This window comes from Etheostoma cragini, chromosome 23 (genome assembly GCF_013103735.1).
Source record: "Etheostoma cragini isolate CJK2018 chromosome 23, CSU_Ecrag_1.0, whole genome shotgun sequence".
In the NCBI taxonomy this organism is placed as follows: Eukaryota; Metazoa; Chordata; class Actinopteri; order Perciformes; family Percidae; genus Etheostoma; species Etheostoma cragini.
The window spans coordinates 11767049-11791302 of NC_048429.1; the positions used below are offsets into that span (position 1 = coordinate 11767049).

The 24254-nt window shown below is 40.8% G+C and overlaps 4 protein-coding genes across 8 annotated transcripts in view; 1 reads left to right on the forward strand and 3 right to left on the reverse strand.

The window, feature by feature from the left end:
• The window catches only part of LOC117939019 (putative adenosylhomocysteinase 3), a 40688-nt gene extending 33798 nt beyond the window's left edge, over positions 1-6890 (reverse strand). The window contains exon 1 of one of the 3 annotated variants that reach the window (XM_034864058.1): positions 6468-6890. In XM_034864058.1, coding sequence (XP_034719949.1) covers positions 6468-6803 — 336 coding nt within the window. In that variant the 5' untranslated portion in view covers positions 6804-6890. Of the gene's footprint in view, positions 1-4067; positions 4215-6467 lie in introns of those variants that run through there. The other 2 variants (XM_034864061.1, XM_034864060.1) reach the window with 2 other exon arrangements.
• Positions 6891-7758: 868 nt separating this feature from the next.
• tmem209 (transmembrane protein 209) lies at positions 7759-14484 on the reverse strand. 2 transcript variants are annotated; one of them, XM_034863929.1, is made up of 15 exons: positions 14383-14468; positions 13815-14004; positions 13646-13704; positions 13349-13480; positions 12519-12748; positions 12176-12380; positions 11753-11928; positions 11559-11630; positions 11338-11434; positions 10722-10847; positions 10453-10550; positions 9659-9773; positions 9363-9460; positions 8637-8710; positions 7759-8485 (listed from the first exon to the last, which is right to left on the reverse strand). In XM_034863929.1, exons 1-15 carry the CDS (start codon positions 14414-14416, stop codon positions 8431-8433), a joined length of 1761 nt encoding a protein of 586 aa, XP_034719820.1. In that variant the 5' UTR covers positions 14417-14468; the 3' UTR covers positions 7759-8430. The 2 variants fall into 2 exon arrangements, with proteins under 2 accessions (XP_034719820.1, XP_034719821.1); XM_034863930.1 differs by having other exon boundaries at positions 8180-8485; positions 13815-13979; positions 14383-14484.
• A 622-nt stretch (positions 14485-15106) lies between these two features.
• On the reverse strand, positions 15107-21471 carry prdm4 (PR domain containing 4). 2 transcript variants are annotated; one of them, XM_034863877.1, is made up of 12 exons: positions 21399-21471; positions 21006-21069; positions 20672-20787; positions 19991-20176; positions 18975-19745; positions 18646-18795; positions 17972-18090; positions 17808-17893; positions 17526-17653; positions 16881-17432; positions 16263-16431; positions 15107-15748 (listed from the first exon to the last, which is right to left on the reverse strand). In XM_034863877.1, exons 3-12 carry the CDS (start codon positions 20784-20786, stop codon positions 15385-15387), a joined length of 2640 nt encoding a protein of 879 aa, XP_034719768.1. In that variant the 5' UTR covers position 20787; positions 21006-21069; positions 21399-21471; the 3' UTR covers positions 15107-15384. The 2 variants fall into 2 exon arrangements, with proteins under 2 accessions (XP_034719768.1, XP_034719767.1); XM_034863876.1 differs by having other exon boundaries at positions 15385-15748; positions 21410-21428.
• Positions 21472-22338: 867 nt separating this feature from the next.
• LOC117938921 (achaete-scute homolog 4) lies at positions 22339-23195 on the forward strand. Its single transcript, XM_034863897.1, has 2 exons — positions 22339-22544; positions 22629-23195. Exon 2 carries the CDS (start codon positions 22631-22633, stop codon positions 23180-23182), a length of 552 nt encoding a protein of 183 aa, XP_034719788.1. The 5' UTR covers positions 22339-22544; positions 22629-22630; the 3' UTR covers positions 23183-23195.
• Positions 23196-24254: the final 1059 nt, after the last annotated feature.

Genomic DNA, 24254 nt, shown 5'->3' on the forward strand with positions numbered 1-24254 from the left:
TTGTTGTCGTCGTTATCATCGTCCCCCACCTCCACCCCCCCACCCACAGTGTGTCCCTCATCCTTTATGCTTCCCTGGCCTGCCAGTGACCTCTGACAATGGTCAAACCTACTTGTCCGCACAATAACAAGCACGGCAGTGTTTAATATATTACAGGGCTGGACGGAGATAGCAGGAGCTTCAGGGCAAACTCCTGGCACTTAGTTACCAAAACAATATAAATGTTACTCTTAAAGAAGAAAGGCCCTCTTTAGCTGGCAGGGTTTACTTTTAAAGATATCCATATGATAGAAATTCTGTAATTTAACCCTTGTGTTGTCTTCACTTTGGGGATCGCCTCGTATCTGAGACTTATATGGAGTTTTAAAATCAATTCTGAAATAAAATTTTACTTCATAATCTATTAACAAACATTGTCTTTATCTCAATTTCAAACAATTGAGACAGCATATTACTTTAGGGAATGCAACTAATAGAACTCAATTAAAAATGGAAGTTTGGTTCATTTTTTGTCATAAGGTTATAATTCATGTTAAAAATCAACTATGGAAAAAAAAACACAAGTGGTCATATCCAGAATAATTTTCTGAACTGTGTCAGGAATACATGTTTATAACATTCATAAGATATTACAGAAAATAAGGTAAGGTCAGTGATTTTCAAAAATTTGAAATGGGTCAAGTGGACCCGAATACCATACAAGGGTTAAGTTGAAATTAAAACCAGTTTTTAGATAAATTCATTTGAAAGCTACAGGTACATTTAAATTACAAAAGTATTATATTTGAGGAGGGGAAGTTGAAGTGTCAGTGTTCTTTAACCGTTTCTAGTCCAGCTCAAACATACCACTCTTAAATCCATTAAACAATTTCTACATATTTCCTCTCTAGTGTGTGCCATAATAAGTCATTACATATTTTAACAGAAACAATCTTTTGGTTCCTCCACCACAAAGAAATTGTTTGAAAAGGTGACGTGCTAAACCTAGTTTCAGTTCAGTTGTCCAAGAATAAAGTGGACATATATGTTCTGGCAACTGCAATGCTTTCAGTAAAACCCGGGCCTGTAATCTCCACAAATTAGGGCTCAGAGTTTGGGGTTGGATTAGGACAGTCCAACAGTCACGCAGAAACTGACCAGTCCATTTTTACTCTGAGCTTAACATCCAATGTAAAAAGGGAGTGGAAGACTGAGGGGTGGCTGGATTTAGATCCAATGCTCCCTTTCTCTCCTTTGCTCTCTCAGGGCATTTCTCAGACATCCCAGCATGGTCCCACATTCCGTGTGTAAACACACAGAAAAAGGATGCATGCGTGTCTGTAGACACTATCTATCTATCTGTCTCATGTGGGTAAGTGTCTAAGGCTGGCAGTATCATCTATATAAAATCACATTTACCAATTGTTATGCTTTTGCCAAAGACAGCACAGCTGGCAAATGATTGTATACTCACCCTGACTCCAGATGCCTCTCTTTCTAATGCCATGAATATCTATTGGCATTGTGTACCTCCGGAAACTAAAACATATAACTTTTACATCTATGTTGGGTGGACAGGGGAAACAGTTCCTTTCAAAATGGTATAACTTATCAACCTCATGGCCTAATGACATCTTTCAAGTCGCAAAATCAAAAACGCCTGCACCTTTGTTATTGTCACTGGTCTGATGTTCACAAATACAACCCTTGTTATTGTTAATTACTATAAAAAGGTCATAGTTACACAAGTTCATCTACAGTCCAAGAGGGGGACTGATTTCATTCAGGTGATTTCAGCACATCATTGAACTAGATATATTCCAAACCACTAAGGTTAAAAATAAGAATAGGCTATGAGCACGTTTTTTCTCCGAAAAAGCAGACAGGATCTTCTTGGAAGGTGCATGCGATTCCACTGTACATACAGACCAGCTCACTCTTGGTGGTGAATCACAAATTAGAGGGCATAGGGGAAGGAAAGTAACATGTTCCTTTCTACAGCCCAGGACAGCTGTAGGCAGATGAAGATCCTCAATGACCTCGCATGAAGATGACAATGCTAAAAATCCACAAAGCAATTACATCTTATCCTGTACTAGAAGATAACTTTGTAAACGCATAGTCACGACAATATGAATGGAACTAATAACCAAACTGGTTTCAGAACTTGCTGTACACTGTGGCCTTCTGTTAGCTTAATTTCTTCATTAACCATTTATTATACTTGTTATAATTACCATTAAAGATACCATTTGTTATACTTGTAACTGATTGTTGTATTGTCCCAAACAGGTCTCTCTTGAGATAGAGACCATGTGTCTCAATGAGATTACCTGTATAAATAAAAAAGGTAAGAAAAAGAAATACTTGCTTGCCTGCCACTGCCGCAATGAAATCACTGTAGTGAAGCAACTTGGCCAGCTGGCTCAGAGAGAGAGAGAAAGGGTCACCAATGCAAATGCTTAGAGGTTACATTTGGCCAATACTACATGCAATACATAATAGGTTTCCAAAAAGGCTCCCAATAGGCCACTAAAGCAGAGAAGGTGGAATTTTATGCAAATGCAGAATCAGACTGGATAAAGTGGAGCATTGCATTGGAACATATTTGTGAATACATAACCTCTTGTTCCACACAGCTCTCTTCCCAAGTAGAGCAGCCACATGTCCCAGTAAGCCTGTTTACCAGTGAGCACTACCAGAAACACCAGCTTAGTGGGTGACATATTACATACACCTTACTAACACACCATTCCCTGGAATCATTCAAAAAAATTGCGATGCACGGTTTCCTAAAACCTTTGTTGGTTTGATCAATGGCAAGTGTCAAAAGGTCAGGTGATAATTGTTTTAGTCAGTACCATGATGGCTCCCAAGGTGAAAAGTCTTCTGTTTGGTCAGTGTGCCAATAAACCATCTTCTTCAAATAAGTCTTCAGTACGGCCACTCAGGAAGGTGACCCTATTGACCTAATAAGAGACTAAAACAAGGCTTGTCACAGCGTTAACCACTACCAGCAGCTAGGCCTGCTGCCTGTACAACTCTTTGCCAGTTTACTTCTCTTTCCATCTGGAGGCATCATCCCGGACTTGCCAGAAGCTGGACATATTCGTGCAAAGCCAAGTGGTTTACAGTGAAACTCATCCTTCATCAAAGCTTACATCTGGGCCCACTTACAACAGAGAGCTGACCTTTTAATCCCCTCATGTGACGACATGATAAAAGGCATGGATTAAAAGATATCCAGTCATCCAGTGAGTCAGTCAGTCAACACTGCTGCCGCCATACAAACTGTCACCACCACCACTGCTTCACTTACCGCTTACAGCACTGGGCAAGCAGAATTCTGCAGATGTGCGAGGTCGGGCTATGGCTGCATAATGCAGTGTGCCATAAGTCTCACTATGCTGTTGTGATCTATAAATACGTTGGAGGCTACCTTCTGTCACCACTGGATATAAACTACAGTTGTTGAACAGACAAATGCAGGGAGTAGTTAAATTAATGTAATGGACGGTTATCTTCCCCAATGTATTTAGAGTGTATAATGTCCATTACTTAAGCTTACTGGTCTCTGCATTATATAAATTAAAGATGTAAGAAACCTTTGACCCTAAAAAGAGATGCACTCTCTTTGGTTAAAATGATCCCTGTTGTACAGTTTCTCTTTAGATTAACATGATCTATTTAAATTAAAATGGATTACACAGACAGGGGATATCCTACACATCACTCTTCTCATTAATTTAACATAAAAAGCATCACTGTTTATATTAAAACTATACAGTGGGACTACATTGGGTCCCAAATTAAAAATAGAGCGCCTACATCTTCTACCAACTAAGTTTTATTTCAATATGAAATACTTTGCGATTGTCAAAAAACATTTAGCCTTAGAGAACCATAAAAAGTGGGCATAGATTAAACCACTTCAACACTACTTTTTCACAAGTACATTTTGTCAATGACAGACTATACAGGGACTGGTTTCTTTATTTCAAGCAGTACTTCATGTAAAACTATTGATCATGATATTTTTTACTAAATAAAATCAACATAAAGCATTTTAGAAAAGTAACTTTTTGTACCATTGTCATAATGCGAAATTGGTCATCCAGATGTGGCTTTTGCAGTCCGATACATCTGGTTTTGGGCTGTATCCCAAATGTGGATCAGACTGTTGGCATAGTGTTCCTGATGCTTCTTTACGTCCAAATTACTTGTTGCTGTGACAGTCTGAGGTACATAAAGCAATCTGCTCTGAGCTGTCATCGATTCACAGTCAATTCTCACATTGTGACTGTACTATCCAGCTCTCGGACTATAGGGTCCTCTATCAGGGTTCCTTAGTGGTGGTCCAACGATACAGGATCATTGTCTATGCGTAGTATTGGGTGTGGCTGGTGAGTGTATCCTGTCCCACTTGTTCTTTCCCTATAGGTTTAACCCTGACAATCAACAAACATTTTGGTTTTCCATCTCAAAAAAAGGTTTATAGTACATCAAAAAAAGGTTTTAAGTTCAGCTGAGAGAAAATCCAATATTTTTTTTTACTAAATACCTCCATATTGATATTTTGACAATATTGTTGGGCTGACAATTGGTGCTTTCACAAAATATAAGAGTTGAGGTAAATATTTAGGGGTGCACGATTCAGAAAATGTCACAATTCGAAATTGATTTTTAAGCTCACGATTTGATTCAACATCGATTTTCAATTCAAAAACTCTTCTCAATTCAAAATTTCACAGTATGTACATGTAGTTACTTTTCCCATGTGATAGTATACAAAACATAAAAATTAAATATATTTTTTCAAATTCTATGAATCGATTTTGAATTGTAGTGCTTGAATTTTTTTGCACATCCCTTTAAATAATCCTCAGGAATGTGGATTAAATAATAAAGCAGGGAAAGAACAACTAGAACAGTCTGCTAAGTTCAGAAAATGACATCACTATACTGTACTGTAGTCTTTAAAACCAGGAAAAACACTAACGTCATCTTTTGATATCCCAAATTTAAGACGATATCTAGCGTCATATCGATTTATAGTTCATAGTAAAAAAAATCTGGTTTGTATTTTGCACACAGTGAAATGGGGAGCACAAACTGGCCACCACACTGAGCAAAGCCCTTTTCAAAACCAAACGTTTTAGCCCTGAGCTTGTCAGGACCACATATCTAAAATAAATTCCTGAATCTGATCGTTCCTGATAAAGTGCACTGGAGCATACCATATTCTGTAAAATACTGCCAACTGTTAATAAATAAACTCTGACCAAAATGGATTGAGCTGAAAGCTTCTTCAAAAGGATTCCTTATCAAAAGTTGTTTTTTCCATGAACCTTGCCCTCTGATACCCACTTCTATCCTAATCAAGACATTGAAAGACATAAAAAGATAAGCTGCATTTAGGTCACTCGTAACCACAGCAATGCAGTTTTTGGATCCTTGCTTGCCAAGGAAAATAAATAAAAGTCAGTCCCAACCCCTGAATTGAGCCACAAGGGAAGGAACTCCTTTCACTGAAGTAAGGTGCTCTAAAGGCTAAATCTAGGTGCCAGGAGGGCTCTGGGGACATGGATTACTTAACACTGTTACTGTTCTGATTAGATCACACACCTTGTGTGGCATTAATCAAACCAAGATTGGCATGGCTATGGCATTTGTCTTAATCAGTGAGCTGTGAATATCTTCAATATTTTAATCTGAGTCAGGCCAGGAGCAAAGATAATATAACTTAAAGTAGTTTGTGATTTAGAGACAGACACCAACCCAAATAACGTGTAATCTACTGTATCCAGCTAGCTAACTTCAAAAGGTTTGCCTAATAAGATAACCACTGCAAGCTCGTACTGAAAACAACCATCCATTATTTGCCAACACCAAGCTGCAATCGGGTCCTGCGTCCCCTAAGAGTGAAAGTTAGTAAATTGCCATTTTTTTTAAAGCAAAAATATTGTAATTATTAAAATTTAATTTGCTAAGACAGTGATTTAGGCTTCATTCAAGTGCTTGACACTGCTTATTTTAGAACCATATCGTGTATTATGCTCATTATTGTTGTTGCGCAGGATAGTTTTTAGTTTTTAGTCACACATCCAAAAAGCGACAAAAGTAAGTGTGAGTTAACGTTATGTTCTCAAACTGTGACAAAACAAAACTTGTGAGAACAGTTGGGCACTTTTATAAAGCTAACGTTACTGACTTCATGTCCCAGCTAAATATTAAGCTATGTCAGCAAAAAATAAAACGGGTAACATTACACCTATTTTTAAAACAGTATTCAGCCCTTATTGCACCCTCAACAGTGTTATTAGCATCGCAGACCATTATTAAAAGCGTTAACGGACACCGCTGAATCAGCTTTGGGACCAGCTAGTCTGTTAGCATTGTCAAACAATGCAAGCTTTCCCAGGAAGCATTCATATCAACGAGGTGCTTAGTGCTCGTCCAGTAACATAGCTAGAAAATGTCTCACTCGCCTTTTTCATCCGCGGAGCCTCGGCAACTGTACCGTCACGGTTGACAAAAGCCTCTCCTCCGTTCTGCTGCGGGTCCACCCGCTTCATAGCCGACGTCTGTGGCATCTTCGCGGGGTTCGGGTTGAGCAAACCCAGGCTGCCTTCCCCGGCTTTTGCGGAGGGCTCCGCTGTAGGGGACGCAGCAGCAGAGGAGCCGGCCTCGTGCGGGTCGTTTCTGACGAGGGTCTTACACTCCGAGGTCGGTGTCATTGGGGAACCTGCCGGTGAATCTTTGACAGTGGGGACGTCTTTGAGTTCGACCTCTGCCATTTTCGCTGCCACAACCTGGACTGACATCACTGCAGTTTCACTAAGTCCTTTTCCTAACACAGATAGCTAGTCTAGCGGATGTGAGTGGAGGAGAGACTATGTTCAAATGCATTATGGTCCTTGCAGTTCTAACTGTCTCAAAAATTCCCCAACGATAGCCACACGTGACATTTAACAAAACGTTAATCAACAAGGAGTGGACAATAAAAACATTGACATATGCATTTCCTTTAGCTGAAAAGCAGTCCTAATAGATAATATGACTGAATTTCTACATTAAGCAGAATACACTCTGAAATGCATTATGGGAGATGACGTTTGTAATAAAAGAGGATGACACTAAACTACAAAACAAATGTGATTTATTCCAGATAATGCCTTTTGCTCCCAGGGAAATCGAGTACAATATTTCTACATGTAATTTTCTATATTCCATGTAATAATACCAGTATGCACTTACTTGGAATATCACATTATGAAGAAATTTTACAGCGTGGCTTATCTTCAACCAATGTTGACACATTATTTTATGAATAGGCCTACTTGAAATTGTCAGTCAGCATTGTTCTCCATCCTCAAATTATTCACTAGACATTGCTACATAAGATACTGCATGACTTATGTGTGTGTCTGTGTATGTATGTATACAGTAGGTGCAGTACATATGTGTGTGTATGTATGTATGTGTGTTTGTATATGTATGTGAATATTTTAACCTTACTTTTGTCCTATACACAGATCACAATTGCACGGAAAATTGTTTTTGAATAAATGCTAATAAAAAGAGTTTTGAAAAAAAAGAAAAGATACTGCATCACATTACACTGCTCGTGCTTGGATATGCAGTGTGTCAAATGAGAAAATGGGACCTGGAGTTAGGTCAAATCTCAAGAAATGAACTACATTGCCACCATGTGGATTTTGAAGAATTTTTTTAAATACCATTCAAGGGAAATGAACATGCTTCAACTGTTTCTTTTTGATATCTCAATTTTATTTTCTAGTCTTTTGGTACAAATGTAAAATGGGATTTTGTTGAAAACAAGACAGCATGTAGGTTCGAAATTTAACAAACGGCAGATGCCATATCACATATCAAAAGAAATCAACAGAAACACTGTAACTAGTTGTGTTGCATTGCTGCCTAGTACTACAGAATACTTTGATGCTTGAACTTTTTGTGCATTACTCCCATTTCTGTAGTTGACTTCAAGCATGTCAGGAACATCCCTACCACAGCAGACAATCATTCAACTATAGGAAGAAACTAAATATGTACCAGTTGCACCAGATTATTGAAGCTGATAAAAATCAAGTCCACACATACTGTATTTACATTCATGGTAAATGGGTCTGAGCCCTTTACATTTCATCAGATAAAACTGAGGTATATTATTTACAAGGCTGTGATGCTGGCACATTCTCAAAATACAAAATATGAAAAAAACAATGTTAAAAATACAGCCCTGCAGTGTATCATAAGCACACTGTGGTGAAACATAAATGTGTCCTTAAAATGACAAAACAGAATGTTACCAATTTGTACAATAAAATTGAGAAAATGTCCAAAAATATGCATTTATTGTCTTTCAAAATTCCAACCAGTGAAGCCACACAGGATTGGGGGAGGGGTCCACTTGTAAATGACGACGCATCAGTTTTCGAATATCCACAAGATGTTCACACCAGAGAGGCCAAGATTTACTCTCCTGAATAAAAGTATGAAAAGGAATTTAGTTACCCTACATAAGACAAGCAACGTCAAACCAATCATTTGAAATTCAAATGCAATCTTCACTTTGTTGAAAATTAAGCATTATTCCGTTATACTCTGAAATGGCATATGTTGCATGAACTCACCCCAGCATCCCTGACTCCTTAGCCTTAATGACATAGAGGAACATGAGAATGGTGTGGAACAGGTTGTTCCTGCCCTATAATAGAATCAAAATGGGGTTGTGTTATTGCAATCAAAGTGTTAGATTAGAGGAAGACATCCTTATTTGTTCATAAGGTGTTTGTTCTGATGCCCAGTTTCCTGTTTTTTTTCCAGGAATATTTGTTGCAAATATGTGGGGATTACTATTATGAAGAAGTCCCCCAGACAACTTTTAAAAGGTACGATTCTGTCATTTAAAATTAAGTATTAAATCAAGAGCAACAATCAAAAGACGGGATGGGAAACAGGCTTTCAAACAAATAAAATGGATACAGTCATTCATTTAATTCATTCGATAAAAGGTCAGAAAAACAGCTGTCTTTCAGTTTTATCTTTGGCCAAAAATCCTTAAATTATAACTGTGGAACTCAACCACAAGACTTTGTAGGAAAACAAATATTGACAAGCTGTGTCGCTGAAAACCCAATGCGTCGCTCACTACCACATTTACTTCTCAAATGTTTTGTGTATTCAGATGCACTGATGTCAATTATCATATCAAATTGTTGGACATGTTTGCTACATTGCTCACCCTTATTTTTATGTGCTTTGTATTTATTATTCTGCATTTATAAGCATTTGGCAAATTTAGTCCAAAACGTCTCTTGGGATTTTCATAAAAAGACAAAGGTTGTTTTTGCAGTCACCTTGGGTAGACTGTAGATATGTCCCTGGTAGATGAGCTGGTAGTGAGGGGGAGTGGTGCTGCTTTGGTGGATGCAGAAGAGGCTCTCCTTGGTAACATCTAGGAGAGTTGAGACAAAAACAGGGTCACAAGAACTGCAACAGCATGAAAAAGTGAAGTAAAGACAGTAAAGAAAGTGGATGATGGGTTTCAGGAATGGGAAGCAGACAGAGGACATAACGAGCCTTTTATCATTCTGCCTTCCTGTTTCTTCCTGCCTTGGTGTGTGTTTGTGTGTGTGTGGGTGTGTGTACTTACCAAGTTTGTCTGGGGTGTGACTGAAGTGCTGCGAGGTGAAAGTCTTCCCATCTGGGTATTTTGGGTGTGGGGGCAGTCTGGAGTCCAAGTATGTACAAAACATATGCATGAGAATCTAGAGGGACATACAAAGTATTAAGCACACTGATCTTAATGATAATTGTATTAGGATCTGTCACATTTCTTATCCCTAGAAGTTTATAAACAACAAAACTAATGTAACACTGTTGCAACTAGAAAATTTAAATTGTATCTTTAATTCAAGTCTCGTCATTACAAAGCTGTCCTCCAGCTCACAAACTATACTAGTCCACGATCTACATTTCACATTGCTGACTTTTTAATTGCAAAACAGCATTGGATTAACCCTTAAGGGGTATAACAACAGTGTGAAAATATGCCTATATCTGTGCATTCAGAACATAGGTACTAAGACCTCTATTAAAATACATATGAAAAGGCCAAATGAATAGAATGGTTTAGTTGCTCTATGGAAAACATTTTCCTAGGACATTAAGGAAAAATGCCAAACATCACTAAATGCACTCTCTCAAATGTGAACATTTTGGGGTTTTCTTAGAGTCCTTTGATAGTAAACTGAATATGTTTTGGATTTGAACTGTAGGTCAGACAAAACAAGAAATATGAGGACATCAAACATCATCAAACTTGTGAAGTACATATTAAACAATCTGCTGACATTCTATGGATCAAATCATAAATCGAGAAAATATCTGGTTGTACCACCATCTTGGGGTGTGTGTGTGTGTATGTGTGTTTGTTTGTACACTTACAGCACAGTCAGTGGGGAGGTCTGTGTCCCACTTTCTGTTCTTCACATCACCACCACCATTCCAGCGAAAGGAGCTCATGCAGCCGCTGTGGGCCAGCTCTGACAGGACAGAATACACAAAGCACATGAAAAAACAACAACATGTATTAGTACATGAACTGGTTCTACCACCATAAAATTATATTTCCTTTTCTTACACTCACACACTATAACATTACGTGTAAATCAAATGTCAGGCCCACACATGCTGTTGTGTATTGTTGAACCTACCCTTTAAACGGTCCACTAGATACTCCTGGTTGGGAGTGATGTCCAGATACTGAACAATAGAGTTCATCGTGGGGATGGATGAGGCTTTCATCACTGCTGCCTGTTTCAGGCTGCTTATGCTGGCCTCTGGTGGAGGAAAGAGTGGAAACTAGTGAGACTCCAAAATCACTAGAAGAATACATTGGAATGTCTTAGAATAGTTATTTTCAATGAATTGAAAATGTGTGTTGTACGCTTTCCTAAACAAACTGCTTTCTTGCTGTGCATTGCACTTGTCTGGCACATTCATTTTTAAGAAAATCCAAAACAAATTTGCTCTGCAGCAAACAATAAAACATTTCCCTTCAACTGAACAAGTTTCTTTAGCTATCCAAGTGCTAGAGCTCATTGTGTTTTATCCCATGAAACCCATACGTTTCCAAAAACAAAAAGAGGCATGGTTCATTGTAGTTGAGTAAGCACCTTTTCACCCAAAGGCATTAATATAAAAATGACTTACAAAAAAAATAGTTTGTATTTAAGTTTATGTTCTTTGCTGCTGTATGGCGTTCGTGTTTCAAACCAACAGCAGTAGAAGGACACAGCACATTTCCAATCATGTTCTCAGATGGTTTACCTCCTATCTGGAGCTCAGGGTGGCCCATCCTCCTGAGCTGGCTGTTGACAGAGTCCATTTCCTTGACCAGGGGGACCAAGATAGTGTCACTGATCCACTGCAAGAGAGATCTATAGATTGGTTTTCTGATGTAAGTTTGTGACAAAAATCCCATTCTAAAAACGTTTTCATAAACCAAGTTTCTTGAGTATGTAGTTCTGTGAATAAGTTTGAACACTCACATTTCTAAGCTTGGCTGTCCAGCTATCAATGCGGTCCACTACAGGGCGACTGGTAGTGATCCTGGCCCACACCTACATGACAGGAAGGGGAAATATCATTTAATGGCAATCATACATTCTACTCTGACTCATTTCTCATTTTGAAAAACAATACTTGTTCTTATTAGGGCACGACAATAACAATACTAACAGACCTCCTCTGCAGCCTGTTTGGAGCCCAGGTCCGTCTCATCCTTGTGGGCAGATGGGGCTTGAGAGCGGCAGGCCGGCTGATACAGAAACTTCCTCAGGCTCTGGGCGTAATCTCCCACGGAGCGGTTGTAGTTCCAAAATGTCGGGCTGTGGCTCGGAGACACAGACTCTGGACTCCCTATGGTGAACACCAGTTCATTGTGATATTATTCTATTACCAAATACATTGACATGTTTTTCCACATTCAGTCGGAGTGAGTTTGGTTACTAAATCACCCAAAGAATTGATTGGTAAAAGCTTGTAAAAAAACAAACTCTTTATCTATATCTTCCTGTGTCAGATATGCCCGTGACTCTGGTGAATAAAGTTAGTCCTGCTCTGTTGAGAATAGCAGCGGAGTTCCGACAACACCGGCACACCGTACCTAGCTGGCTGCGGTGACTCCTCTCCTCCTCTGTGCGGAGGAACCTCTCCAGGCTTTTCAGATCCTGCATGCAGTCTTCCTTGCTTCCAGGGGAGTTAAACACTGAGGGGGATGTGCGATATCGAGCTCTCAGGCTTGAGCCTTCTGCCGGTCCAATGCTGCTGGGGTAGGGAGAGGAGCCAGGGGAGGGACTGTAGTTCAATACCTAAGAAAGGAAGAACATAATGCTCCAAATGTAAAGAGGGTGAGTCACTTTTTAAGGAAATTAATCCATTACATTGACCCCCCCCCCCTCACACATCTCCAAGCTTAGCCAGATACCAGTGATGTGACAGGGATGTACCTTTCCAAAAGCCACGGAGGGGGAAAAGGGCCCCCCAGCACTGCTTGGGGTGGATGGGCTGCTGAGCGGAGGACTGTACCCGGGTACACAGCTGGGAGAGAACTTGGGGCTGGTGGGGACCGGCCGTGAGGGGCTGAAACTTAGTACACTTTGGCCCTGCAATGGAGACGACTGGGCTGGAACTGGGGTCTCCTTTTTTTCTGGCTTTTGGGGCGGAGTGGCATGAATACCTGCAAGGGGACCGACAACAACCAGCATACTTAGTAAGTCCCATACTCAAAACTAAGGACCTAACTGTGTCAGCATACAATTTATATTGATTACACATAGGCCCGTCGCAATAGTCAATAAATCAATTAATTATTGCACGATAAGAAAAATCCACGCAAATTTTTTTTCCGGCCGTGATAATTTCCATTTGCATGCTTGTTTGTTTTTCTGCTCTCTCTCTACCAAAGACACTGGATGCCACTATCGGTTCCTTAGGGTAACAAGGAGTGAACCCTGTTGTCAGTAGCATGGTCTTTGTGTGGGGAGAAAGGACTCTTGGCGGAAAGGCAGAGAGAGGAAATGCAAGGCGCCATCAAACAAACAAAAAAGAAGATAGTATATGAGCAATATCCGCCATGTTACTCTGCGTCCTGTTTTCTCCCATTCTTTCCAAACCCTACAGTTGACAACCTACCGTTGGCAGCGCTGGAACGACAATATTGTCATTTATTGCAATAATTTGCAAGAAACTGAGAAAAATGTGTTATCGTGACAGGCCTAATTACACAAAAGGAGTTAAAAAATACCAATTCTTCCAGGAAAATAAAACAGAGCCTCACTTGTGTTTTTCAGACCCAGAAGTTGATGCTGTTCTGGGGATACAGCAATGGTGGAGGGAGACATTGTGTATTTGAAATATTTCCAGAAGTCAAAAAGGGCATTCAGGCTAAATAGAGAGGCTAGCACCAGTTCTGTAAACAAGGAGAAAAGAGAAGGACACACTTAGCGTATAGGGTGTCTGTTAGTGTCAAATTAAATGTCAGTCTTTCATTCATAATATAATTCAATTGATGACATGTCTTGACTCTAACTGTAGTACACATCCTTAACTAAACGAGAAAGTACTGGGACCTCACCGATGTACCAGATAGGCCAGTAGGTTATGTTGTAGTAACGGCTGAGCAATTTCCCTGACCTAACAAAAAAGTTAGAAAGACACACGTCATTAAATCATGTACTGGGGGTGCAACTTTACAAATGATTGCTAATGTTAGCAAGAGAGCACAACAACTTGGAACAACTTACATTTCAGTGTAAATCATGCCAGCTAGAGACACGTTGAGCACAGCCCAGGCCAGGACCACCTGACGAGCCTGTTCCTCCCTCCGCATCCTCAGCGCCCTGTCTATCATGCTGGGCATCCCGTCCTTCCCTGGAGTCAACATGATGTTATCTAGCTCTTTTTTCAGGCTGAGACGAGAAGCAGAGCAAAACACTGTGAGGCAAAACGTGCATGAAGTGAGCTACCTTCAGGAATGGGTTAAAAATCCTATGAGTTACTACTACTAACACACAGCGTGTGTTACACAACAAATCACCATCCTTTAGCTAGACATCAAATAACACTTTGTGGCACGACAACTGCAACTACTTGACTGACGGCTAGAAGTTTAGCAGTTAGCTAGCTAGCCGACCCCCGCTAGCTAAACGGTTAGCTAAAGTTAGCTAGCTTGCATATAATAAACAATACAGAATTTGCGGGTAAAGTATGGTTTCAGTGCAAATTCCAACAACCGATAATACAAAATCATATACCAAAAGTTATACAACTAAAATATGCATACAACGTCCAGTAAATATAGATAGTTCATACCACGCTGAAGTGAATGACAACCGCAGCGCTGCATAATTTTGTATTTTAACCGGAAGCTACATGACGTGATTTCCGGTAGCGGTGCCTGCTGTAGTCAAGCTCGAGGCTCTGGTCAACACATCCATGGCTGTAGTCAGGAAGGTAGAAATGTATGCTTTCAACTGTATCAAGTAGCTATATCAGTCAACATAAAACAACTGTAACAGTTCATTTATTAAAACATTATGCAACAGATGGGTTGGAGCTATACCATTACAATTAACAGTAAGTCAACACACACACAATGAGTAGTAAGTATCACATTAATGTCCAGATTCCTGTTTTCAAGGGTCTTACTTTCATTCACAGACAGTTTAAATGAAAAAAAAAAATACAAAATCCGGTTTTTAATAAATAGAGAATACAAGCCCAGGCCATTTCGCAATTACATGTCATGACTAAATTGTAAAATACGTGGCCAGGTTTGTTCAGTGGTAAAGCAGGCGCACATGTACTGAGAGGTTAATGCCTTGATGTAGAGGTCCAGAGTATGAAAAAATTATCTTTAAAAGAAAAAAAAGAATAAAAAGCAAGAAGATGGCATCAGAAATTTTAATTTGCATTAATGTGCAACTTCAATTGAATATCAGCCATTTATTCCAACATAGGGAGTGAGTCCAAAAAAAAAAAAAACATGTATAAAAATACATGAAAGATAGCGGATAGAAATCCCAACAACCAATATTACACAGGTCAGAGTTAAATGAAGAGTATGTTGATATACAGTCAGAACTTTATCAGTTGTCCTATAATCTGATACACATTATTTTAGCAGCATGATATGCTTTTGTGGGATTAAACACATTGGTTGTAAAATTCTGATAATGTAAAATGTGGCAATTGAAATGTAAGTATGTAAGTAATTGATATTTAGCACAAAAAAAAATAGAGGTATGGGAGGTAAACATCAGTATTGTAGTACTGCATATAAATAAACAAAACATCTCAAAAGGCATTGTGTTGTCAATGAGAGGGTGACAGGGACTTTTCAGAATTATATCCTCCAACATCTAAACCACAGCCTTCATTGCTAGCTGAGTCACCGAGTCTTTCTCCTCCTCTTCCCCTACCATCATCCTGCTCTTCTTCTTCCTCCTCTTCATCTTCTTCCTCATCATCCAATTCCGGCTCCTTACGGGACACTCTTTCCGTCTTGGGGCCTTTGCATATTTTAAGGTGACGGGTGAGGTGGTATTTGGTGAGGAATGCTTTGTTGCATTTCTCACAGACAAAGTCTCTTCGGCCCTCGTGAGAGTTCATGTGCATTTTCAGGTGGTTGGTCTTGAGGAAATGCTTGTTGCACTTTGGGCACTGTATCCGACGCTCACTGCGGTGGAAAGAGTATGAAGACAATATACACATTACATAACCTGTATTTCCTCAGGTAACCTCATTGAGAGTAAGACCTCTTTTGTAAAAGAGAATACAGTACAGCAGATGGAAAGAAAAAGCAAATGACTACAATCACTGCAAAACAGACCACAATCTTTTGGTCTGCCGAATCATAAAAAAATAATTGTCTATTTTATTTCCATTTGGACAGATTTGATATCTAAATTAAAAGATCTTCTAACTAGATAAGAATGAAATTCTTGAGTGGATGTTATTGTCACGGTGGTTGTTGGAGGGGAGGGGGAGGAGAGGGGAGCTGGAAGGATAAGGAAGTAGGTGGAGGGAGAGATGTGGGTAGTGTAAGGGATGAGGGTAGAGGGATAGGACCAATCTAAATGGTTTTTGCAGCCCGTATTGTATTCTGATTAGAGTTATTAAGTGATGAGGTTGCAAATAAAAAAAGTGTATTCCTACAGCTTTATCTAGAATGCAAAAAATAAGTTACATACTGTGTGTGAGAGAACATGTGTTGTTTCAAATCGTGTTTCCTGATGAATGCCCGGTCACAGAGGTCACACTTGTGCTTCTCTGCACCCGTGTGGATGAGCATATGCGACGCCACATGGGATTTCTGGGTAAACGACTTCTCGCAAACTGTGCATCTGTAGTTCTTCTGACCTGTTGGTGGGAAGAAGAGTTTTAAAGGTTGGAAGTTTTCAAAAGCTAAAATTTGCTTTCTTGCCGCAAGTTAGATGAAAAGATTGATACCACTCTCAATTCTTTCCATTAGATATAATTTCATTACATATGAAGCTACAGCCAACTGCCTCTTAGCTTAGCTTAGCACACAGACTGGAAATAGAGGGAAACAACTAGCCTGGCTGTGTCTAACAGTAACAAAACCTTCCTACTAACTGGTGCATTCCCACTGTTGCAATTTGTCAGGCATGTCTTTCTAGAAAATAACCTGCACATATACTGTCCGTATAGTTGAGGTTTTCTAATTATGACTTCTTATATGTAACCTTTTATGTGGCTTGATGGGGAAACACCCCTTGTTTATAGCATGGGAGCCGGAAATACAGATGTTGCCAAAAACAAACCTGCTCACACTTCAATCATCTCACCTGTGTGAATCTTGAGGTGCATCCTGAGGTTGCTGGGATCGCTGAAGGCCTTACTGCAGTATTCACACTTGTGAGGTTTCATCCCCACGTGGCCCATGAAGTGCACATTGAGCTTAGTGGATGTGATAAAAGCCCGGGAACACATGCTGCACTTGAATTTCTTCTCTCGCACATGGCTCTGACCTTTTGCTCTTGAGATAGCATTATTAGAGTTTCTATTACTGCTGCTTCTGCTGCTGTTGTTATCACTGTTTGTTTGTCCTGCGGCGTGAGTGTGGCAGAGCCATGGGGAAGAGGAGGAGCTTGAGTTCCCATTGGTCAGTTTCTCTTCCTGGTGCGTGTGTTGCTGTGGTTGTTGCTCTTGTTGCTGCTGCTGCTGTTGTGGTTGTTGCTGTTGCTGAGAGTGGTCCTGCTGCGACGGACTGTGGTTGTGTGGAGGTTGGTTGTGGCTGTGGCTACTGTTATGGCTGCCAAGGTGAGACTTGAGCTCAGAGAAGGAGGAGCATTCTTTGCCACACTGGCAGATCTGGCCCTCAGGCACCTGAGGGACACCTGTGGAGACAAAACCAGTGGATCAGTGTGGCTTCTTCAAAAATAAGAAAAATAAAAACTACAATATACATGTTTAATCATCTGCTATCTCACCCATCAGCCTGCAATAGTCTCTGCTATAGTAGAAGAGCAACTCCTGGTCCGGGTGGATCTCTGTGGTTGTACAAAAGAACAGTTTACCGTTGGCAGGGTACGCCACCAGGTTTTGTTCCTCACGGGTCCTAAACACGCACACATAAGCACAGCAAATAGGAAATGTTTATTAACACACTGGCACACATAAAATAACATGACAAAAGCTATTATGCAAATCACAAGCCCAGACAATTTGGAGGTGAAAACTGAAGTGCATCTTACGCCAGCTCTGTGTCTTACCTTGCTCTGCGGACAAACATCATCCAGTTGCACTCGTTCTCATCCGTTGTCACAATGTAGAATTCCAGCACATTGTTGTGGTACATCTGGAAGAGAAATGCTTCTTATAATGGTTTTGCACTGACTGTGATAACCCGCAGTCCAACCAAAGCCAGTGCACTGACCTTCCATATTTGTGGTGTCTCCTTTTCTGGCCAATCAGAAAGATCCACGTGGCTACAGTGCTGGCCCACCATTGGTCCAAAGCAGGTCCTCGGAGGAATGACGTCCCGTGGAAAAACTCCTAAGGCACAATTTGTCAGAAATCTAATTGATGGTCTACCAATTGTTTTATTGTCTCCTATGGACGACCTTTTATATATTGTCTTAATACATGACATTTTAATACATGCTAACAGTGCTTTTACTTAGATCTGACTTTCGGGAACAATCCCAATAATCTGGGGGTTGAATGTGGTGTAGGAGGTTCGTGACAACTGAGTCACACTGAAATGACAGCTGACACCAAGAGAGAGGAGAAAATTTAAATATTGACAGCAAAGATGTGAATGGCTGACAGAGATTGTGGCTGAGTCTGGTTGGCTTAGCTAAAGAGTACACAACCCTAATCAGCTGATAAAAAGGAAGAGCTTCATATGTACAGTATACAAATGGAGTTTCAACATCAGTGTGGTCCTTAAAGTCTCTTACTCCGAGTCTGTTCCATAAATAATAATGAATGAACCAGCAGACACAAAAAGTAGAACAATGGGAAGGAGGTGTTGTTTAGTTTTACATGAAATGCATAAATACATTTTAAAATTCCACCTCGGAATCGTGAATGGGCCTAATTCCTTACCAAGAGGTTCGTCAGCCACTGAGATGCGCAGGCACAGTGGACGCGGCAGAGAGAGGCGAGCCCGGCTTTGGATAGGCGCGTCAGGGATGAAGGTGACTGGGCCATGCTCTGGGCAGTCTGAGGTATACGAGCGCTCACACAGTGTGCACCCTACAAGACAATAATGGCACGAAGTTTCCATCAGGTGAGAGTCATGTATACTTAATTTCGTACTACAAAGTCAAATGTTTGCTTCAATTCTATGACAACAACTTGTAAAAAGTGTAGGATTTTCAATACTTTTCTCAAATTTTTAAACATCTGAAAAAACTATAGCCATGCACGCTCACATATGGTGTAGGCAGTGACCATGTTCTCCTTGTTGGAAGTAGAATCCTCTAGCTGCAGAGTGGAGTTGACCAGCACCAGGCTGTTTTCTGGCCCCAGAGACACCTCTGCAGTGATGGGAGACACATTCACTGCCTCCAGCCCCATCCCAGAGTGGCCATGGAGTGACACCGACTCCAGTTGGCCCTGGCTGGCCATGGAGCCAGTGAGCACCACACTGACGACTCCGGAGTTCAGCTCCCCATTTGCGTGGAGCTGCTCCCCAAGTCCTCCTGCTCCTCCTCCCCCAGAGTTCCCCACTCTGCCCCCCATATGATCTGGCTCCATCACCACCGGTAGTTCAAGAACAGGGGGGCCATGGAGGGGCATCACCCCACCGGATGAGTCCACTCCAGTCAAACTCTCGTGTGGCTGAGGCTGCCTTCCCCCGCCGAGCTGCTGCTGGGTGTCAGACACCGCCACCACCCTGACTCCGTCCATGGTGGCCAGCTCTTCTCCCATCCGATCAGGGGACATGGGGCTGCTGACACGTGACTCCATAGCCAATCCTGTAGAGTCCAGCTCATGACCACCAGTCTGGTGGAGGTCTCCCTGGCCACTGACCTGTCTGGAGTCCATGGGCACCAGGCCCTGCTCCAGTGGGCCACCAGGGCCACTGTAGGGATCCAGACCTGAAGGATTGTTGCTGGCCACAGACAGGGTCCCATCCATGTTAAGGCTGCTGGGATGAATGTATTGAGGTGGTGGACGGTCTGCCAGATAGGACAGGATACCTACAGCAGGGAGGAAAGATGGAACTTTATTATGCATGATTGACTCAATAACTACATTGATTTAAATAAAAAAACCAACATGTGGAAGACTACCCTTCAAATAAAAGCAAGTGCGATTAAGCCCAATTTCAAAACCATCAAGAATCTGCCCGACTGCTTAAAGAATTTCAACGGATGAATTATATATATATATATATATATATATATATATATATATATAAATAAACACACAAACAGCATCCCACCTGGCAGTATGTGTCGGAAGTAGCTGCTCTCCAGGTGGGGGTATGGAGGCGGAGGCAAAGAGTAGTTCCTCTCTGGCAAGCCGCACATCACTCTGTCACTCAGAGGACCCATGGGGAGCATCAGCGAGAGGGCAGAAGGAAGGGAGCCCAGGGAAGGACCCAGGCTGGGGATAGCCACTGGCATGCCTGAATCATAATAAAGCATCAAAATTAGATAATGAACCAAGATTAAATTGATCTGAATACGTGATACGATCTTTAAACAGGTGCTCTAGCGTGTTAGGTCTAGAGATGTTCCGATACCTATATGCCTAAATATCGGGAACTACTGGAGTTTATGCTCCGATCCAATACCATGTAATAAAGCCCTAAAGAAAATCTACGTTAAAGTAGTTTATTTATGTTCTTTTCCCCGTTACGACTGACTGTCAGACTGGATAATAGAAGAAAGTCCTGTGGCATTCATCGTTTTTGTTTGTTCATCTTTCACAAAGAGTTTAACCTGAGCCAGACCAACAACAAAGATGGAAATCATATCACATCCATACAGGGATAGTAGTACTAGTAGTAGTAGTAGTAGTAGTACTCGGTATCAACCGATACGCAAGTTCAGGTATCAGAATCGGTATCAGGAAGCTGGAATATCAGGAAGCAAACAGGCCTGGCTGCAGTCTTTCATACCTGGAGTGGTAATGGGGTTGTGTGTGGGGGAAGTGGGCAGACCCAGGTGGCTGGCACTCACTGAGGGCACGCTGAGCTGGTCCATGCCCACAGGACTCAGGTTCATGTCGTTCATCCTGGAGAAACAACATCAGAGTTCAATCGAGAAGGAGCAATGAACCAGCAATGAGCCAGCAAGCCACATTACATTACAAACAATGAGCTGCCTGTTTCTGGCTGCTGTTTGGACACAGTTAGTCATATTAAGACATGGATTTAGAATGGTATCTTGTGAATGGTGCAGGACATTTTATAGACACACGGGCGATACAGGTATGTAGCTATGTTAGCTTACCTGAAATCAACAACTGTCCATCAGTAACCGTGTACTGCTGAAGGGTGCATTTACACATCTCTCCCTGTGAAATAAAAAACACCCAGAATGAGAACAACTTAACGCAACGTGCCAACCACGGTTCTTGTAAAATTAAAGAAAAAAATGTAAACAGCTAAATTAATTCACTACGACTTGCTTGCAACTAACGCTAGTTAACGAAACGTCAACCAGTGTTGTCACATTGCTAACGTTAGCCTTGCTAACTGACATCTACATACATCGTAAAAACAGAGAATAAGCATGTTTTCAACTTGCTTAAAGTACAGATATATCTACCACAGCCGAATGAGTTGCTTCATTACAAAAATTCTGGTTTTATGAAAGGAAGACGCCTTGTAAACAACAACATACCAGCACAATACCTCTCTGAACGGGGCCATGACAGCACAGTGCTGCCCTTCGTGCGCATGCGCACTAATGCGCGACAAGATGCGGAGTATTTGGCTGATCACAGACCTGTCCGTTTTTCAGTCACTCCTCAGATTCCCCAAAAATGTGAAAGAAATCTCTTTTTGTGTTTTAAGTAGGCTTAATGTTGTTCTGTGCCGTTTTAAAAGACAGTTTTTACAGAAGAAAAAAATCATCGGAGCAGAAAGCTTCTTTAACAAGGTGTTTTGTTGTCTGGCTGTGACAGAAGACAATAAAAAATATTCATCAAGACAAATCATGAATGTATTGCAAGAGCAAACATTTTATTAAAGTTTTTTTGTAGGCCTAATAAAAAACTTTGTCATTAGTAGTAGTAGTAGTAGCCTAAATAAAAAACAAAATAAATGATTACGATCTGCTACAACACTAATGTAGCCTAAAAATGCAATGTCCTTAATGTAGGCTGGCCATATTATCAGAGCAGTTAAATACCAAAATCCAATACTGTGAATTGTAAAACAATGTGATGCAACGCCTTTGTCTGAACTCAGACTCCAATAATTTTCAGAAGAAATTGTATAAAAGAAAGCAGTTTATCTTTTACATGTGGGATTTATGTTCGTTCAGCATTTCATTGAAGGTAGGCTATGTAACTGGAAATAATTCGATCTGCCAGTGCCACTACTTTTAATCCTTTATCAAATGATTTCTATGTGTCTTTCGTTCCCACATTTGGTTTCAACCTGTCATTATTAGCCTAATATACATGTTTGATGAATGTTTACCAAAAAAATCCGTTATTATAGGACCTTCAAGTTTGCCTTATAGATAGGCTATTATTTATGATGAGAGCTGCTTCACAGCGTAAACGGAAGGAAGAAAACGCAAACAGTTTTATCTTGATGAGGAAACCATGGCAGCATCTCCGCCCCTGATCACACCCCACCCACCATGCCTACAGTCTCAAAACCCCAACAAACAAGTTGTCACACAGACTGATAAAGTCCGATCAAGGAGTCCCCACTCACTCATAAAAGATCCAAATCTAGTTATTTAACTACAAAGCGGCGAGAGTTAAAAGGAAACTCTTGCTGACAACCGGAGATGACTGTGAGGAGACTCTGGCGGGTACGTTGCATTAATAGCGCACAATAAACTGCATGTACTGTATTTTTTACAGATATTTAATTGTCTCCTTTTTCATTCTTAGAGAAATGTCTTATCACGGTAAGGAGTTTATGGAGCCGGTTCCATTTGTCCCTCCACTGGCTCTCCGCGGCCTCTCCATGGAGAACAGTGGAGCACACTACAAGGATGCGCTTCGACTTGGACTACCCTTGCACCTGGAAGCTGGATACCTTGACCCTGTGCACGGCCAGGGGTTACCTTACAGACAATTATCCTATTTCCCCTTCCACGCGCCCCTCGGCTTGTGTGATTATTCATTTGAGCCTGCGTTCATCCGGAAAAGGAACGAAAGGGAGCGACATCGAGTGCGCTGCGTAAACGCGGGTTACGCGCGGCTCAGAGAGCATCTGCCGCGGGAGTTTGAGGACAAACGGCTCAGTAAAGTGGAGACACTGCGGGCGGCTATTGACTATATCAAACACCTGCAGAGCCTGCTGGACTTAAACGTGTCCGGGATGGAGATGTCACTTGGAGACGCGTACAACCGTGAACAGTTACCTCAGTTACCAAAGAGGACAGAGTGCAACAGTGATGGAGAATCCAAAACTGGCCTCAGCGACAGTGGGGAAATTGTTTAATAACTCTCTCTCTCTCTCTGGGATTTACATTAATTACATTGTAAAGGAAATAAAACATGCCCTTACATTGAGCCTTAACAGTTTTGTTACATGTAGGAAGAAAGTAATTATTTTCAGATCGATATAGACGCACAATCACATTGAATGAATGAAGTTTCAAGCGTGTATTATCTTGTTGCTTCTAACATTGTTTTGATAAAGTGGTTGTGTACATTCTGACATAATCAACCAGTTCATTGGTAATTTTTCTATCACTGGGTGTGACATTAAAAACACTGAATTACTGAAAATGAAAATGCAGTGATTAAAGTCTTTAAAGTGAATGAGGTGAATATAGCAAAGGAAAAAAAATATGACTATTTTGTGGGACAATTTCATATCGTTACATATTAAAAGATAGATTTACAGTAGGTCCATCCATCACTTTGGGTCTTTTTGATATTAAATTATTTTTAATGTAACAAGAAACAAGCTATAAAAATAGCTATAAAGAAAGGGTCCAAAAGCAAGTAAGTAAGTAAGGGAAAATCCCTAAGCGCTTTATTTGAAAACAAAACATGCTGCAATCAGAAGTTTTGTATGATACAGATTAAATTGACAATGTCATAGCAGGAGAAGCACAGGTTTAATACACCTTAATGTAATGCAGCCATTAATCATGTTAATAATCCCAGCTGTGATTTTCCTGCAATCATGTATTAAAATGTCTTCAATGAACAAGGCGTATTCTGTCTGAAATTGACATTATGTTGTGTTCTAGTTTTGGCTAAGTGAACATTATGTTACGGTAATACGGCCTAAAGCACAGAAATGAAACCTCAAACCCCAAGTGATTATTCAGAAGAGTTACCTGAGTGCTCTTCAAAGACCACCCACTGTTCTTACTGTATAATAATCTCAGGGTTCTCAGGAAGTTTTTCTCCCCTAATAGCTTAAGGAATGCACTTATCAGGGAGCTCTATTTGTGTGTTTATACTTCCCACCTCCGCAGACCTGCACGGAAACAGCTCACAATTTCTGATTTTCAGAAATACCAAAACCACAAATTGGAGGGGGGGAGGGGGGGGGGGGG